Below are 19,055 nucleotides of genomic sequence, written 5' to 3' on the forward strand. Positions count from 1 at the left end.
CTTGCAAATAATAACATTTGTTAAGTCTTATGTACCAGGTACTGTGTTCAGTATTTTATCCTGTTAACCCTTTAATCATCACCCCTCTTCTATAGATCAGTTCTATTTTTTTTAAATGGAAAAACTCATCTATTGAGTAATTTGCCCCAAATCACAGAACTTTTAGTTTTGAAGAGGTCAATTTTAAACTTGGGAAGTCTGGTTCCGAGTGCTCTTAGCCCCTCAAAGAAATATTGAGTGTAAATTTAACAAATAAAACCTTAAGAAGACAAATTTTAGCAGTTTTGAAAATTTTTGACATTAAGTTCAACATTATTGCATCTAACATTAAGCAAAGTGCAGTCTTCAAACTAAACTCATTTATAAAGTAAGAGTAGGGTTGGACTATCAATATTTTACACAAGAAGAGAAGGGCTAACTATCTTATCTGTTTCTTCTAGATACTGTAAGATTGTCTAAAACATTAAAAAAAATGGATTTCAGCTGTTTACTGGATAATTTGGTAGGGCTAGCAATTGTAGCCCCGCCTGTCAATGTAAAGATGGTGCTAATGAAGTGGTGAGGATGCCACCTTCTGGAACAGTAGATGGATGCATTGTCTTCCTCAGGCGGCTTCTCTGCAACATTGATAAACGTGGTTAGCTGAGCAGGAGAAAAGGTCATACTTTCCATTACCTAGAGATGGGTAAGATCAGACAAGGAAGAAAAATCCTCTTCTTGGAACTTGGGTTGCACCTCTGACTTTCTTTACAAGTTATAATGGAAAGTCTTTGTTTGTAATAGAACACATGGAAGTTGTGATAGAGCAGCAAACGGTGCTCAGGCAAAAAGCCAACCCCAGGGCCCTGCTAACTTTGAATGCTCATTTGCTCACCAAATAGGTGTTGCACTGAGGCAGTAAATGAATGAACGTTTGTGGGTTGTCTGTGTTTCATGTTATGACGCAGTGATATGTGTTCCTTTTGCTTCCATCAGATAACTTTTACCTCAGTTCTGCCACTTAGTGTGTTTGACCACAACGAGAGGCAGGGAATGCTGAGGGAGGCAGGGGAATTTCTCTTAAAACTGATGTAAATTAAAAAAAAAAAAAGATCCATATTCCCAGAAAGCCTATCTTATGTGTATCCTGCAGCTGAAATAAGAAACACTTTATTTTCACTTTGAACCTTAAGAAACAATCACTTTTTATTGTTATGTATTGTAAATTTAGCACTTTTTTTTTTTTTTTTTTTTTTTTTTTTTTTTTTTTTGGTACCGGGGATTAAACTCAGGGGCACTCCACCAATGAGCCAAATCCTCAGCCCTATTTTTTATTTTATTTAGAAACAGGGTCTCTCTGAGTTGCTTAGCATCTTGCTTTTTTGCTTAGGCTGGATTTGAACTTTCAATCCTCCTGCCTCAGCCTCCAGAGTCACTGGGATTATAGGCATGGGCTACCATGCCCAGCTCAACACCATTTTTTAAAATTATTTTTTCATTTGTTCTAATTAGTTATACATGATAGTAGAATAACTTTCGACACATCATAAATGGAGTATAACTCCTTATTCTTCTGGTTATACATGATGTAGAGTTACTTAGGTCAGGTAATCAGGAAACAATGATTTAGTAGACCAGTGGAGGTCAGAGGTAGGGAATTAGCATGGTTGACTACCGTCCAGAGTCTATGTTCTATGTAATTGTCAGCACCAATTTTTAAGAAGCAGACACATATTATACCCATGGGCATATTTTCTGTATTTGTTCCAGTGGGACACTTTTAATCCATACATTTTCCTCCTTCCCATCTCTTTTCACAATTCACTTGTCTAATAGTCTACTTTTTAGTTTATTGTTTTAAACGTAGGCCTGGATTCTAGTCATTTTGACAGTTCATTTATTAACATTCATACAATGTAATTCCTACCACTGTTGGAAAAAACATTGGAACATATTAATTCTATGTACTCACTATAAAGCATTAAAATACAGAGTTTAAACTTATTTAGCCTTAGGAACCATAAAGTAGGATCATAGATTGATTGGTACAATTTTATTGTGTCAGATTTGGGAATAGGTGAATAATCAGGAAAACTATTTCGTATTTTGAGAATGACACTTATTCTCTATGAAGAGATTTCAAGAAATAATTTTGTAACTTCTTTAGTCACATCTTCCATTTCACAGAAAACAAGTCAGAAGCATTATGAAGGAAAGGCATAAACTCAGGAAGGGCCTATCCTGGGAAACATTGATAATTAAAATTCAGTATTTTGGACCCCAACATACCTCAGTATTCCATGACCTTGAGATCATCCTGGGAATTCCATGCTACCTCAGTTGGCACCATGAGGGTCTCTTATTGTGGCATGCCATCTGGGGCTGCTGTGTCCTTTGTACAGCTCTTCTGGGTCCATATTTTTTCTTTCTTATTCTTTAAAACTTTAATAGTTTTAATACCATTAAATTTACCTCATCAATGAGTTTTTAGTAAATGTGCACAGTTGTGCAATCATAGCCACAATAAAATTTTAGACCAAATCCATCACCCTCTGTGTCTGTTTGAGGTCAACCCCTACTCTCAGCCTGGCCTAAGGTAGGAGAAGATCTGCTTTCTCTTTCTAGAGCTTTGCATTTTTGGAAAAAAAGTCATGTAAATGTGCAGTATTTTGTGTCAGAATATTTTTGAGGGTTTATCTATGATATTGCATATATCAGCAGTTTTTCCTTGTTATTGCTGAGTACTGTCCCATTATATGAATGTATGACATTTTTATTTATCCATTCATCAGCTGATGGACATTTGGATTATTTCTAGGACTTGACTCTAATGAATAATGCTTCTGTGAAAACAACTTTTTGTAATCATATATATTTTAATTTCTCTTTAAATAGGTAAGTAGGAGTAAAAGTACATTTAATTTTTTAGAAATCTCCAAATGGTTTTCCAAAGTGTCTGTATCATATTACATTTCTGCCAGCCATGTGAAAGTATTCCAGTTTCTCCACATCCCTGACAATTCTTGCTATTGTCAGTCTTTTTTATATTAACCATTCTTGTAGGTGTTCCTGCATCTGTGGCTTTGCTTTGCATTTCCTTTATGAATAATGATGAGAGCATCTTTTCATGTGCTTCCATTTGCATATCTTCTTTGGCAAGTATTTGTTGGAATCTTTCACTCCCTTTAACTTTTCTTCCCCTTTTATTATATAAGCTGTAAGAGTTTTTAAAAATGCATTCTGGATGCAAATCTCTTTTCAGATATATATTTTGCAAATATTTTCTCCTGGTCAGCAGTTTGCCCCTTCATTTTTGTAACTGTGTTCCTTGGAAAGCAACACTTTTGAAGTTTGATAAAACAGTTTATCATTTTTTTCTATTATGAATCATGCTTTTGGTGACTTGTTTTCTTCTATAAGTGTATAGTTTTTGTTCTTACATTTAAGCCTATGATCCATCTCAAGTTGATTTTTGTGCATGTTGTAGGGTAAGGATCAAGGTTAGGTTTTGTTTTTTTGTTTTTGCATACAAGTGTTCTAACCTTTCTATCAATGAATTATCTCAGTACATTCACTGAAAATTAATTGAGCATGTATGTGTGAGTTTATTTCTGGAGTCTTTCTTCTCCATTGGACTATACCTATCTTTTCACCAATATCATACTGCTTTGATTATTGTAGCTAAAAACAAGTGTGGAAATCAGAGTAACTCACCCAATATTATTCTTTTTCAAAATATTTTTTGCTAATCTAAGTTAGGGTTGATGTCTTTGTAAATTTTATTGACACAGAGCTATGCCATTCATGTATGTTTTCTTTTTTTTTTCCTTTTTTTTTTTGTATTGGTCGTTCATAACATTACATAGTTCTTAATACATCATATTACACGGTTTGATTCAAGTGGATTATGAACTCCCGCCATGTATGTTTTCTAACGGTTGTTTTGTACTACAATAGTAAAGTATCTGTGACAGATTATGGACTGCAAGACCTAAAATATTTACTCTCTGGCCATTTATAGAAAAAGTCTTGCCGAACCCTGGTCCAAGTCATTTATATTACCAAAAATTTTTGAAATTAGCTTACCATTTTGTATAAAATAAGCCTTTTAGAATTTTCCAGGAATTAGGTTGAATCCATAAATCAATTTGAGAATGCTATTGTAACAAATACAAGTCTTCCAATCCATGAACATAGTACTACCCTTCATTTATGTAGATCTTTAAATTTATTTCCCTCATCAATATTTTATAGTTTTCAGTGGACAGATCTTACACATTTTTATTAAATTTCTTGCAAATAATTTTTTAACTTCTCAGATCATTCATTCATAATATATGAAAATGAAGCTTATTTTATATTCATCTTGTATCCTTTGTTAAACTTCTTAATCATCTAGTAGGTTTTTGGTGTTTTCTTAGAAATTTTTACATAAAAGATTTTGTCATCTGTAAAGAGGACAATTTATTTTAGTTCTTCCTTTCCAATTTGTATGCCTTTGTTTTTCTTGCCTTATTGCACTGGCTCATACATCCAGTAAAATGATAAAATGGTGAGAGCAGACATCCTTGCTTTGGTCTTGATCCTAGGGAAAAGCATTTGATTAAATGTGTTGTTACTATAGTTTTTTTGTAGATACCCTTATCAGGTTGAAGGAGTTCTGGTATAGTCCTAGTTTTCTGAAAGTTTTAAAAAGTCATGAATAGGTTTTGGATTTTGTTAAATGCCCTTTTCTATGTCTATTAATATATTCCTGTCTTTTGTTCCTCATTTTATTAGTATGGGATATTGCAGTGATTCTCAATTGCAGGTGATTTTGCTCTCTAGGGAATATTTGACAATGTCTGGAGAAAATTTTGATTGTTAAACTAGCAGGGAGGTTGGATCTGGTGGGTAGAGGCTAAACATCCTACAGTGCATAATAAAGAATTACCTAGCTTAAAATGTCAATAGTGCTGATTTTGAGAAGCCCTGGTGTATAAACTCCATGTGATAATGTATAGTTCTTTTTGAATGTTGCTGGATTTGACTTGCTAATATTTTGTTAAAGATCCTTGAATCTTTGCTCATGAGAGATATTAATTTTAAGTTTTATTTTTCTTGTAATGTCTTCATCTGGCTTTGAATCAGACCACTAATGTTCTCATCGAATGAGTAGGATTTTTTTTTTCAATACATGTATATTCTAAGATTTTGGATAGGCTTGGTATTGTTTCCTAAGGGCTTGTAGAATTTACCAGTAAATTTACTGGGTCAGGACATTCCTGTGTAAATATTTTGTTATAAATTTATTTTTACTTGATTCAGGTTTTCTATTGCTTTATGAGACAGTTTTGGTAAGATTGTCCATTTTGTTAAACACTTTCAAATGTCTTGGTATATTCATAATATTTTTTTATAATTCTATTTTCTGTTGATTGGTAGTGATGATCTCTCTTCTTTCAGTTTAGATATTCATCATTCGTGTGTGTGTGTGTTTTGGTACTGGGTCTTTTTCTTGGTCATTCTTTCTAACCATAATCATTTTGTTGGATTTTTCAAGAAGCAACTATTGGTTTCAGTGATTTTATTTCTTTTTACCTATTTCATTAGACAGTAATCTTTATTTCCTGTCTTTTGCTAGGTTTTATTGGGTTTGCTGCTGTCTTGCTAGCTTTTCAAGAACAAGTTTAGATGATTGGAGATCTTTCTTATGCATTTAAAGCTATCAATTTCTGTCTAAGTATGGCATTGTTGCATATGCATTATTTATTTTGATATATTGTTTACACTAACATTTATTTCCTAATTTCTTTTATACTTTCTTTTCTGAAATATAGGTTATTTTTAAGTATGAGATTTAATTTTCAAATATTTGGGGGATATTCCAGATTTCTTTCTGCTGTTTCTATTTTTTGGTACTGATGATTGAAGCCATGGGCACTTAACTATTGAGCTGTATCCCCAGTCCTTTATATTTTTGATTTTGAGACAGGGTCTCGATAAGTCATTTAGGGCCTAACTTGCTAAGGTTAACTTTGAACTTGCAATCCTCCTGTGTCTCTGGGATTGCACACGTGTCACAACACCCAGCTTGTTGTCGATTTCTAATTCCATTATGCTCAGGGAACATACTTTGGATGATCTGAACCCTTTTTCCACTTACTAAAACTTGTTTGTGGCATAGAATATGATCCATCTTGGAAATATTTCTTGTACACATGAAAAGAATATTCTGTAATTGTTGGGTAGAACTATCTAGTTTCAATTAGGTAAAGGTGACTGGTACGTGTTTTCAAGTAATATTCTGACTTTTTTGGTTTTACACTATCAATTTTCAAGAGATGGATTTTGAAACACTGACTATAGTGGTAGACTTGCCTATTTCTTCTTGCAGTTTTAACAGAGATCCTCTTGATGAACAACTTTATCATTATTAAATAACTATCTTTATCCCAGATAATATTCTTTGCTTTGAAATCTTTGCCTGACGTTAATAACTTCAACTTCCTTTTGATGAGTGTTAACATGGTATATACTTATTTACTGTATTATTTTTAATTGCTACAAAGCAAATTACCCCCAAATTTAGCAGCTCAAAACAGTACACTCTAATTGGGAGTTTCTGTGAGTAAAGCTCTGACACAGCTTGGCCAAGTTCTCTACTTCATGGTTTCTCACAGGCTATAATTAAGTTGTTGGCTGGGCTCCTGTCATCTTAAGGCCCAACTGAGGAAAGATCAATTGCCAAGTGCACAACATAGTTGTTGGTAGGATTCAATTCCTAGCAGGTTGTTGAACTGAGAGCCCGAGTTCTTTGCTGGTTTGGCAGAAGGCTCTCCTTAGCTCCTTGCTACAAGGGCCTCCCCATTATGTCAGCTTGCTTCATCAAAATGTGCAAACAGAAAAGGCAAGCGTCTGCTATCAAGATAGGGAATCCTAATATAACCTAATCATGTAAGTAACATCCATCACCATTTCTCGATTCTGTTGGCTAGAAGTCAAGTCACTAGGTCTATCCCTATAAAGGCATGAAAAACAAAGGGGCAGGAATCACTGGGAGCTGCTCCACATCTTTGAGGTTATTTGGGGATACTTTAAAAAAAGTGTGACTGTTTTCCCATGCTATTGTTTACCTTTATGGAATTGGGACATTCTCTAATTCCGAAGGATTTTGTTATAAATTTGTCCCCTACTTGCTAGTAGGGGATCTCCTCTGGATATCCAGCACTGTTAAGGATTGGATTATTTCAGTTTTTGTGTTTATTTCAGTGAGACTTTGGGAGAAAAGAAAATAAGTATGTTTAACCCATCAACCTCACCTAGAATTCACTTAATTCTTTGCACTGAAAAAAATATATCAATGTCAAAATATACATTTTCCTTATTAAGAAGGCAGTAAGACACGTATAGTTTTCTAAGTATACTGGGCAATTATAGTGTCTCTCAATTTACAAATGAAGAAACTGAGGCTCAGAAAGGTTATTTAACTTTGTTCAGGGTGAAACTGGAAAAGAGACATCCTGTAAGAGGTAGAGGGGCAACCATGCAGTATATGCAAACCAAATGGTGTGAACAGCCAGCACGTGAAAAAAAATTAGTTTGGGTGGGCCTAATTTTTTTTAAAAAAATATACTGGTTGTCGAAGGACGTTTATTTATATGTGGCACTGAGAATCAAACCCAGTGCCTCACACATGCTAGGTAAGCACTCTACCACTGAGCCACAACCCCAGCCCTCAAGCCTAATCTTTGTCAAATAAGAAAGCTGTTAGGAGCAGTAAGCTAGGAAGCACTCTAAAAAGAGACATTTTATATTGTTGTATTATTCAGGATCTTATTAATTATTGGTAATCGTACCTTATACATATAAATAAAATTAAATCGTGCAGAACAAAAATCCAACCTTTCTTAAAATAATCTAAAGGAAAAAGACATTTTATAAAAAGCATTCTGGAACATTAACTTATATGTTGTTTACATTGTAAAGACTGCCCTTCAATTTTGCCACTTCACCACTTCAATCTTGCTACTTTTTTCCTTAGATCCTGCTCATCCAAATTCCTCCTTTAGGATTCTAAAGTTTAAGAAGTTACCACAGTTGAAATACTCATTCCTTTATCAGTAGTTTAACAGCAAGTGGCAAATATCTCAGTCCAACAATAATTTCTAGTCTTATTCCCCTAAGCATATAGGGCTCAGAAAGCAGAAAAAAGGTAGATAAGTCCACATGACCTTTCAGACATAATTTCACTTTGCATTCCTTTTAACTTCCAAACACCATTGTTTTGCTGCAATAACATTCCTTCACAAAAAAGTTATGATAGGGATGAAAACTGGGGTGAGTTCTATGTGACCTATTTTTCCTAAAAGAAAACTGTTTATATACTCCCATACATCAGCTGTCATAAAAATGAGCTAGTTTCTTTTCGATATTTTCTAATACAGTCAAGTTTCTCAAACTTGATACTTGGACTCTGTATTCATTTAGTCTATTATGTTCTTCTAAGTGATAAAATCTATAATCTCTAAGTTAAAAAAAATCAAAACAATTTGGTTTCTTTTCCTTATGTTTCCTGTAATAATAATGTATTTATAATTTATCTTTGGGAATTATTCAGAGAAAAGCAAATTCTGCTTTGAGTTGTAAGATTATTTTCTTTTTAGGGAATCCTGATAGACCTGTGTTAACTAGTTACCAGTTTTTAATATTTGTGGGTAATGTTCTTTTGATAACAAGGAACATTAAATTAATATAACATTTAATAACTAAACTTGGTACTTTTAACCAAACAAAAGTCCTGATTTTTATAAAATAATGACTATCACATTCTTGGTTTGCTCTCTACATATATTCCTAAAAAGAATATAGGCCCATATTAAGACAGAAAATGATTCTTTCATCTTTATTTTATATTCTCATTTACTCACTTATTTGTAAGTTCACTGATGAAGAACATATTTTGATTATAACTTACCTTTACCTCCATCCATATTACAATGGAATTAAATCATTTAGAGAAAATATTTTTTCATTAATTTTACCAGATGCATCAATATTGTGATTTATTTTTAGTTATGTAATAAAACACTTTGGTGTAGATTTTTCAAAAATGATAACCTCAGAATTAATGAAAATGGTCATTAAAAGATTTCTAGATTTTGCTTTTTTATAAAAATCAATATTTAGAATTTCACAGTGAAGAGGTCCTAATCCTCATACAACATGAAATTATATAAAAATAGAAGACATAGACATCTTTAAATCTTTAATCCTTTGATTAAGCAGCAAGCATATCACTCTTCCAGGCCAAACACTGCTTAAACAAAAAAGGAAAATAATGACGTGCAAAATATTTACAAAATATGCAAAGCACATAATAAAGACATCTCACTATATACATGTGTCATATTACTAATGAAGCTAAGATTTTCTACTGTGCGCTCTAATGTATGTAAATAAAATTACAGCACATCCCTCAGATACAGCACCTTGGCCCATGTTTGGGATAGAACAGATTTTAAATGAATCACAATATACCGAACAGCTGGACAGATGCTGGTGCTGACCAACTTGACTGACATAGCCCACATACTGTGTACTGAAGGTCTACTGACAAGAGACAAGACAATAAAAGCTGTCAAGGTATAGTATGCACATATGCAAGACAATCTAAGTGCTTTTTAAAAATGCTCTAGATATTTTAAGATATATAACTGTCCCCCATGGCTTTTAAAGTAAAAATAAGTATAAATTCTATACTATTAAGAATTTTAAGTCAGTTAAATTTCATCTGGTTATTATCCAGGCCTCAACAATGATCCAATGAGAAAGAAAGACTTATCCTGCAAAATGTTTTGGTTATTCCAGAACACAGGGTGCTTAAGAAGAAACTGGTCTGAATGTGAAAAGAAAAAGGAACCGATGAAATTAAATCTATAGCTCTTTTAAGGCTGTAGAGCCAATGGAAGGGACCATTTTTCCAATATTTTGGGAATACATGACCTCTCAAAATATAAATTAGTACTTTTGAAGTTGACTATTTGGTGAAGTAGTTCTAAATGTGATGAGAATGTGAATGTGCAAACATTTAGTCTTATGTTCCACTAGTATAGCAAATCTGTCCCTTTGCACAAGTCATGATTCCAATATGAAATCATTATATAAAAAATATTAGTAACACATTGTTGAAATACTATCACTTGTAAAATATTTTTTGTGGGTGCTTAATGATTATGTATTGAATTAAGATGACCTGAAGTCTTTTTCTTTATAAAAAGGGGTCTCTGTATTTAGTTAACAGCACAATTGTGACTATATACTAATACATCTTTAGATAATGCAGAACAAATTCTAAAAATTCATTTTATGAAATGTTGATGATTTAACCCTAAACCAAACCCATGAGTAGGTTAGCTGCAAGGAATAAACAATTGTATCCAAATAGTACAATAGAGATTTATCAAGAAAACACCCTTCATATTAAATGCAAACTCTACTAATAAATATGAGGGTAATAACCTAAACACAAAAAGGGTAGTGGAAATAAATGCTTCCAAAACCATTGTCTCTACATAACTGACAAAATATAATTCTCTTCTAAAGACCTCAATTGTAGGCAACAACTAGTTAAAAGCAAATGGCATTTAGAAATATGAATTCTTTTCAAAATGAACATTTTCAAGGAACTTAAAGACACTATATTCCAATAAATTAAGTCCTCATTTGTATGTAAAATTATTATTCCAATTTACTTATTACTACTGATAGATGATGGGGGTCAATGACCTTTAAATAAGGACTTTGCACTAGGACCCTAAACTGTATGTTAAAGGGTTAGTAGATTCAGTACATTCTTTGTGATTTCATATAATTGCTTTGCAATTGATTAAATTGCTTTCTTTTAAAGGAATTAGAATTCCTTTAGAAAAAAAAGCAACACATTTTGAAAAAAGGGACATGCAGCTATAATTTCTTAAATATGAATTAAATGAACATATATCAAAATCTGAAATGCAGGCTATTTATTCTTGCACTCCTAACATAGGAAAATGTTTTTAAAAAATTAAATAAAAGAAAAAAAAGCCAAACGTCCTTAACTTAAGAAACTTAAGGAGTTTTCACAATTACTAAGTCAACATTCTTATACTAAGAGCCTTGACTATGAAGAGGCAGGAATATAAAGAATCTCAATAAAATAAATACAGTAAAAACAAAACAAAAAGACCCTTGGTATATAGAATACTTAAATCCTTTTTTTCTTTTCCTTTTATGAGATCACATTGGTGAACACATATTCTAGAAAGGAGGCTATCTGGAGGCTTTTTGTTTTATAACATATTATTGAACCGAAAAATTTCTTAGACATCCACTTATGCCAGCCCACTGCCTCAGAACTAGTTCGCAGCCTCAGCATCTAGGAAGGATTATTCTTTCCTCTTTTGCATCAGTCAGATGAGCACTGGTATAATGATGGGGTGAAAAGTTACTGTAGCACTGTCCAATTTAATTTTTAGTGCAGTGAGGACTGTGAATCTGTCTGAATTCCAATAAGTGATGGTGGCTGTTGACCACCAACTGTGGACAACACTGGTCTTGGGTTTAGACGGGGTGGCATAGAATTAGCAGGGCGAATGAGAGGTGGTGGAGGCTGATTTAGAGTTGGCCGGGGCTGGATGAACCGAGCCTGCTGCTGGAGTGGAGGAGGCTGCCGATGAAGAGCAGGGGCAGCAGGCAGTGTTGGACGAAGAAGTGGTGGAGGCTGGTTCAGAGTGGCAATGGGGGCTGTTGGTGTTGGAGTGGATGATGGGGCAGGAGGTGATGGACCCAGAGTCCGAGGAGCCTGTGGGGTCTGTGCCTAGAGGTGAGGAAACAAAAATACATGTATGAGATGTAAGTCCTAATGAACTTAATACAATATAGATTGGGCTGTCACAGGAAAAACAAAACAAATCAAAACAAAACAAAAACATAACACCAGTGTTTATTGGAAGCACAAGCTTCTTTTATTTTAAACAAAACAAAAAACAAAATAAAAAACAACAAAAAAAAAGCAACGAGGCTACCAAACAGGCATCTTTATTAGTAAACAGCTTAACACTGGAAATAAAAATAAGACTATGGAAGAACAATACACTCTCCATTCTGCTAGGATCAGAAATTAGCATGTCATTATGACTTAAGAGTCACGAGAGATGCACCACTGAGTAAGTGTATTGTCAACCTTTCATGCTCATTTAGCTAATCCTCTGACAAATTAACCTTACAGAACACCACACAAAATGGTGACTCCTCAACTCATATTAGCTCAAATTCCAGACACAAACACACCTCCTCTTCTTCATCAGTGCTCTTCCCTGATGGCACATTAGAAGCACTTTTTGTCTCCTCCCCTAAAGTAGAAGCATCACCATTAGAAGCCTGGGTTCCTTGTTCTGCTTCCCACTCCTGCAATACCTCCTCTAAGTTAAACCGACGCCTGTAGTTTACAAAGAAGTTCTTCACTTGGCCAACAGTCTTGTTGCCAATTACATCTGCAATAGCTTGAAAATCTTTACCATATTTGCGGACACCTGGAAGGCAAAGTAAATAATACACCTGTGAAGGATCAGTAAGGAGAGCTGTGTGTACTATAAATCATGCACACACCAAAGATACCAGCAATGAAATCCTATCTGATAAACTCTGCTCATTTTTCAATTCTGAGACAGAGGCTAAGATATCAGGGTCACAGATGAAAACTATCAATTAGGTCATTTCATTGAGCCAGCCACTTGCCTTCAACTGAACAATCAGAAACTTACCATTTTTTTACATACTCAGTTATTTTCTCCAATCCTCTCTTGAACTCTCAAATACAGTCCATTTATTGTAAAGCATTGAATTCTTTGTTCCATCCTCAATTCCACATTCATTTATTTCCCTAGTAGCCAGTCACCTAAATTTGAGCAACACCGTTTGTAAACAAAACTGGATGGGAATGAGCCATCTCTTTTATCCCCTCAATGGACTGAGTGAGTAGCCTTAGGGTTCCCCCACTATAATTTTGGTCTTAATTACTAACCCACCAGGATACCAACAAAAAGAAATAAGAATTAAAATATAAAAGTAGAATTATCACAATCTGATGGATTAAAAAAAGGGAAGGTATTTTTGAGAATCAGTTGGATGTTAACTCATCTATAAGTTCTAAAGACTGCGTGAGGAGGATTCCTAACTATGCTTTATAGCTTAAATAAGGTTAGAGTAGTGCTCTTAGAAGCAATGTGTGTACTCTGCTATTTGAGAACTTTTCATTAAGAAAATTTCATTATAATGAAGGATAGTAATTGATTTATGAAGCTCAGATTATGCTATAGAATTTAAAATAGATACTAATTTGCTCTTAAAGGAATTCTAAAAGAAGTTTATGGACCCATTTCTAGAAACAGATGCACTTAGCTCAAAATATAAAATATCCCAGCAGAAAGGCTAGTTATATTCTTATTGATATCAATTAATATGAAATCCCCAATTACCCGAAAGCACCCATAATGTGACCTAATTCTGTTTTTAAATTCTGCTCCTGAGGAACAAGCATCTCTGGCTATATTCAACTAGCCGAACTTGATCCACAGGGAGTTCTTTTCTTTACCTTAGAGAATTTGGAGGGAAGTCTGCCATCATTTACCTATAATTATATCCTATTTTAAATGCAGAGCTTTGGGTTTGTAAGCTAGGCTCCTTTGCTTTGTTCTCAAATTATAACAAAAAGTAATAATGACAGACATTGTTTTCAATATTTTATCAACACAAATGAATTTATTTCCCTTTAAATCTAAAGGTTGATCTCCAATTTGAACTTCACATATAAGAGGAATTCTAACAGTGACTAGGTTTACACTGAGGGCTTATTGGACAATAGATTCCAGATTACTTCACAGTAATAGTTACTATTAAGATATTCAAGTACTTCTCCACTACTTATACTTTAGAGAATAGTAGCTTGTAAAAGACCAAGTTTCTGTGCTATTTCTAATTTATAAATTTGAGAGCTGTGCTGAAGAATATTTATTGATCAGAAATCAGATACTGTGCTCCATCAATGTTCTAATTTTTATAAACAATACTTAATTTATATTCTAGAAATGGCCAAACCTGAATATGGGAGATTACAAATAAAAACTTTAAATAAGAAAAGGTTTAGACCTTAAGAATAACTCTTACTCTAAGTCTGCAGATATAATACTTATCTGGTTTACAAAATATATTCCAAATATTGCAAAATAAATTCCAAAGTTGTCTTCTTCTGACTATCTTCCTTTTGCTCTTTTACTTCTTAATTTTCCTTGCTCAATGGACCTTACCGTGTCACCAATATTGTCATATTTACTTTTCATAAGAGCTTTAGTTTTTTCTGGAGACCTGGATGTGAAGGACTTCTTCCAAGCCACCCAGGTGTGTTATTATTAACTCCTGTATATCTATCTAAAACCTAAGGGCTCAGATCATACGCAGACCTCTGATTTGGCTGGATCCCAATCAGTGTCCTGAGAACAAGCATGCACAAAAAATAATCCCTTTCACTTGCAGGATGACTGGCTAGGGGCTGTAATAGCCAGAGCTCCTAGGCAGTCTTCTCAGAACTGGAGAAGCCTCATCTATTTATCTGTGTTCTGACACATTTTATAATTTTCATCTATGTACATGATGTGAAAAAGGTTGAAAGTACTGACCTATGGGATGCAAATCAGCACAAGCATTACTGCAATGCTAAGTCTGCAAAAAGTGTTCAGGAAATATGTTTTTTTTTAAAAAATTAGGCTTTATTTTATATTTTTGCCCCTTAAACCACAAGAGACATACATGATAATCTTCTTTATCACATTCATACTCCTGATGACACTGTTCAACAATATGTTTTTGCTAGAAAATGGATGTAATTCTTAAAGCTCTTTACTGTGGTCGGTCCACAACTAGGCAAAGTCTAGTGAAATGCCAACTAACTTGCTGGAACTGCTTTTTGAGAAGAAATCCCCAATTAAGCTTGTAGAGGACACCTATCAGGGGTAGTGATGAGGAACAAATGACTTAACAACTACAGCATCACAGCTATCTGAGTTCCGATCTGTACCTAGGGACAAGTGGCCCATTCTTTTTTTCATAGTTTTTAATCAAAAAGCAATCTGATTGCTTTCTCAACAAGGGAGTTAAAGATGATGATTAAGTCAATATCTTCCTAAAGATATAAAAGGTCCGTACATGTGAACCATAATTGCTAATTAAAATTTTCAAGAGTCAGTGGAATATACATTTGGAGAAACATAAATTTCCTATGAAGAAAAAAAAAAAGATATTTAATCAAGTTTCTAAACATCACTTCAAAGTTAAAACAACCTGACTTCCTATGCTGGCAGATGATATTCTATACTATTTAATATATATTTTTTGAGTTTTGGGAATTAACATAAAAATATTGTCGTTAAGATATTTTGTTATTTTATGAAAGCTCCAACCAGTATTCTACATTACCCAACATAAAACATACATAATTCTTTTCACACTTGTTGTTTATACTTTTAGTTTGCCAAAGAAGATATTGTTATTAATAGTGAAGACTTTACCATAGCCATTGTCTACATTATCTCAAATTTTAAATTAGTGGAGTTTGTCCATTCATGTTTTGAGCTTTGGCTAACAAGATGGTACCTTCAGGAACCATTTATATGCTGTTTCCCAATACTGGACATGGAATCTGAATTTGTCTTTTTATTTGGAAGTGACAGTATGGACAGCTGCTTTTGTATGTTTAAAAAGCTAAATTTGGACTTAAAAAAACACTCCACACAAAAAATCAAAGCATTAACTGTTGCAAGCTACTTCTAGGTATTAAAATTTCAGGGAATTTTTTTTTCTTCCTATGCCAAAATTTCTTAAATGAGCAAGTACTTAATATAGTTGGGAATTATAAATAATCCATAATTATCAATAATCCAATTTTGAAACAACAGTAATAGAGTGACATCTAGAAAGTAGGATTGTGGTTCTTTTCAATCTCTAAGACATAAATTTTAATCACTTGGGAACATGAGTTTCTTTGAACCGCCTGTAAATCTCTTCATATACACAATGTTAAAGAAGGTAGAAAATATCAATAGCAGTAGAACAATGAATCCTGTATATAATTGAGAGTTGAAAGTCAAAATCATGTATTTTCTTTTCAATATCTATCTTTTCTCTTCTAGATCTCTTCTATATATGTATTCTCACCTTCCCTTGTTATAAGTTAAATTTCATTGCAAAAATGCTGGAAATTTTGAATTGTTGATTGTTTGAAGTAAGTGCATCAGAGGGTTTACAGTTCTATTCTTTAACCTTCATTCTTGGGGGATTTGTTATAACAGAATTATCTAAAGCACAAGTGTGCCTTTCAAATGCAAAGGTATGAATCTCCTATTTCCACCTCCTTTTGATCATTCATGTTTACTATCCTTACATTATTATCAAATGTCAAACGAAAGAAGCAATTTCTAGATCTGCAACTTTATTTCCTCTTTAAAATGATCTAATGTATAAACTATAGAAAGAGAAGGAAAATTTTACTGCAAACACACCACTTGAACATAGTTCTGTCACTTTTTGTTTTAAAAGAACTAAAAATTAAAATTGGGATCTTGATAAAATTAGAGCATAAAAATTTTAACAGGGGAGTGTGTATGTGTATACACACACATATGTGCATATCTATATATGTATATTTTTATTAGCACTAATAACCAGGAAATGAATACATTTAAGAGGTGGCCTAAAATAAAAAAAGGCAAATATTGTTTAGCATGCTTGCTACCCCCTTATAAACTTTAAAAGAGTTTTTGTACTATAATTTAAGATATTTATATATAAACATTAATATATAAGACACATATTTATATATATGATACAAACAGGGATAATAGTTTACCATTAACAAAAATATGGGAAGATCATGATTGGTCTTGCTCTTATTAATTTGTTATAATGTAAAATTTAGATAGCTAAGACTAGAACAGATGACAGAAATTGTATAACTATTCTTGATAGATACTTTAAATGAACTAAATTAGCAGCATTAATGATAACCCACTTGGGGATCTTTGAACAATGTTACTAAAATTATAGGTAGAACTAAAAAGAACATAATAAATCAATAGATTACAGAAGTATAAGCAGACATTACTATTCAATCTAAGCTTGATTCCTCATTCCCCTTTCAATTAAGAAAAAAAGAAGGAGAAGCTTACTTAAATGGTTATCATATACTTAACAAAAAATCTAAGTAGATAGGTTAGGAAAGTAAAGTGACAAAGATATATTTAAACCCTAGGAAAAAAAAATGATCTTAATGTGTTTGGTTTTAAAAAGTTACAACAAGAGAGTTTATGTAACAGTTATAATTATTAATAGTAGCACTAGAGTCATTATTTCTTTCTCCAGGTCACTGTAAATAGACTACTATGAGCAAGAAAATAAAGCATTTTACAAATGAGTGTCAAGTCAGAATACTTGTATAAAATGTCTTAAATATAAAATGCTCTACAAATTAAAATGTGTTAATATCAAAACAATTTATTATTGCGTTGCAAAAATAAAAAGTCATTAGTGCAAAACTACATAAAAATTTCTCATAAATAAAGATTAAAGAAAAATAATAAAAAAGAAAATACTGCCTGATAAATAGCTTCTTAATAGCAAACTACACATTAAGCTAGACACTGCAATTATATAACCACCAAGACTCAGGTACAATCGATATTACCATATGAATTATACTACTTATGAGACATAATTCTGGGCATTATGTGGGAATATAAGACAAAATGGAACTTTTTAATTCACTCTAAACAACTATTTTGGACACAGATAGCTTCATATTGTTGTTTTTTAATATTTATTTTTTAGTTTTAGGTGGACACAATATCTTTATTTTATTTTATTTTTTTGTGGTGCTGAGGATCGAACCCAGTGCCCCACGCATACCAGGCGAGTGCACTATCACTTGAGCCACATCCCCAGCCCAGCTTCATGTAATAACAATAATAAAAACAAAATGCCCAAAATGAAGCAAAAATTCCAGAGTCAAAATAAATAAAATGAGACATTAACACATTATTAAAAAAAGAGTCTTTGAAATCCTAAGATCAAGTATACTTCTATACAAATGGCTGCATTAGAATAATTTATTTAAAGGGTTACTTTTAAAATAAGCATTAATAATAGTGAATATGCCTCAATACAGAGGAAATGTTTGATTAAATGTGTTAATACTCTGTTCTTCCATCTTAATAAGCTATGTCCACATATATACACAAATCTTACCACTGCCCTTTCCTTGAATGAAGCTTTTCTTAATATCCAACCCAGCATTAAGATTCAATGGACTCTACCACTTAAAGTAGTACTATACAACAGTATCAAATCCTGAGTGCTGAACAGAGAAATATTAGCCCAGGTTTTCCTAGAAAATCCTATTCAGAAATTGCTTTTCACCGGGATAATTTCTTATATTACAGTACAGAATTAAGATGGAGGGAAACAGGGTTTACTTGAATAAAAGGAATGTCTATTCAAAATAACTATGCTAGAGCTGTCAGTCATAGTTATAAAGGAATATGAAGCAGCCATTGAAAATGCTCACTAATGTTTTAAACAAAATTTAAATTATCAGAGTCTAATTTTAAAGCAGCTATTGTTGAACATTATAAAGTAATTAAACCTTGTTCTGACTCATTCAGAAACTTGGTTCTATGGATGTGCTTGATGCTCACGCACAGCTACCTGCTTTCAGAGCATCAAGTACTTCTCTTTATGAAATATGTCATGCTGGATGCCAAAGGGAAGGCTGACTTTATCCTATGACATTTTAAAATCATGCTAGTGGGCTAATTTTCACGTTCTCTATTCCAAACTGTGGAGTCATCTATTAGTCAATCTTTAATTACATTACTTTCATATCTGAATGATGCTTGCATGGCATTTCTACAAATATATTCTGCCATGAACATTTGGAAATATTTTAAAAAGTGTACTTGAATATTCGTTTCACTGGGACCCTTATAATAGTTAATCTAGGTAAAAATGCT

The 19,055-nt window shown here is 33.0% G+C and overlaps 1 protein-coding gene across 8 annotated transcripts in view; it reads right to left on the reverse strand.

Moving 5' to 3' along the window:
• Window positions 1-8,883: 8,883 nt before the first annotated feature.
• Rcor3 (REST corepressor 3) overlaps window positions 8,884-19,055 on the reverse strand; it is a 45,143-nt gene continuing 34,971 nt past the window's right edge. For 6 of the 8 annotated variants that reach the window (XM_026387362.2, XM_026387363.1, XM_026387361.2 and 3 more), the window contains 2 exons: window positions 12,289-12,530; window positions 8,884-11,815 (listed from right to left, as the gene is read on the reverse strand). In XM_026387362.2, the coding sequence (XP_026243147.1) occupies window positions 11,471-11,815; window positions 12,289-12,530 (587 nt within the window). In that variant the 3' untranslated portion in view covers window positions 8,884-11,470. The remainder of the gene's footprint in view (window positions 11,816-12,288; window positions 12,531-19,055) is intronic. The other 2 variants (XM_026387365.2, XM_026387364.1) reach the window with 1 other exon arrangement.

The sequence above is a fragment of the Urocitellus parryii genome, chromosome 9 (genome assembly GCF_045843805.1).
Source record: "Urocitellus parryii isolate mUroPar1 chromosome 9, mUroPar1.hap1, whole genome shotgun sequence".
Lineage (NCBI taxonomy): Eukaryota > Metazoa > Chordata > Mammalia > Rodentia > Sciuridae > Urocitellus > Urocitellus parryii.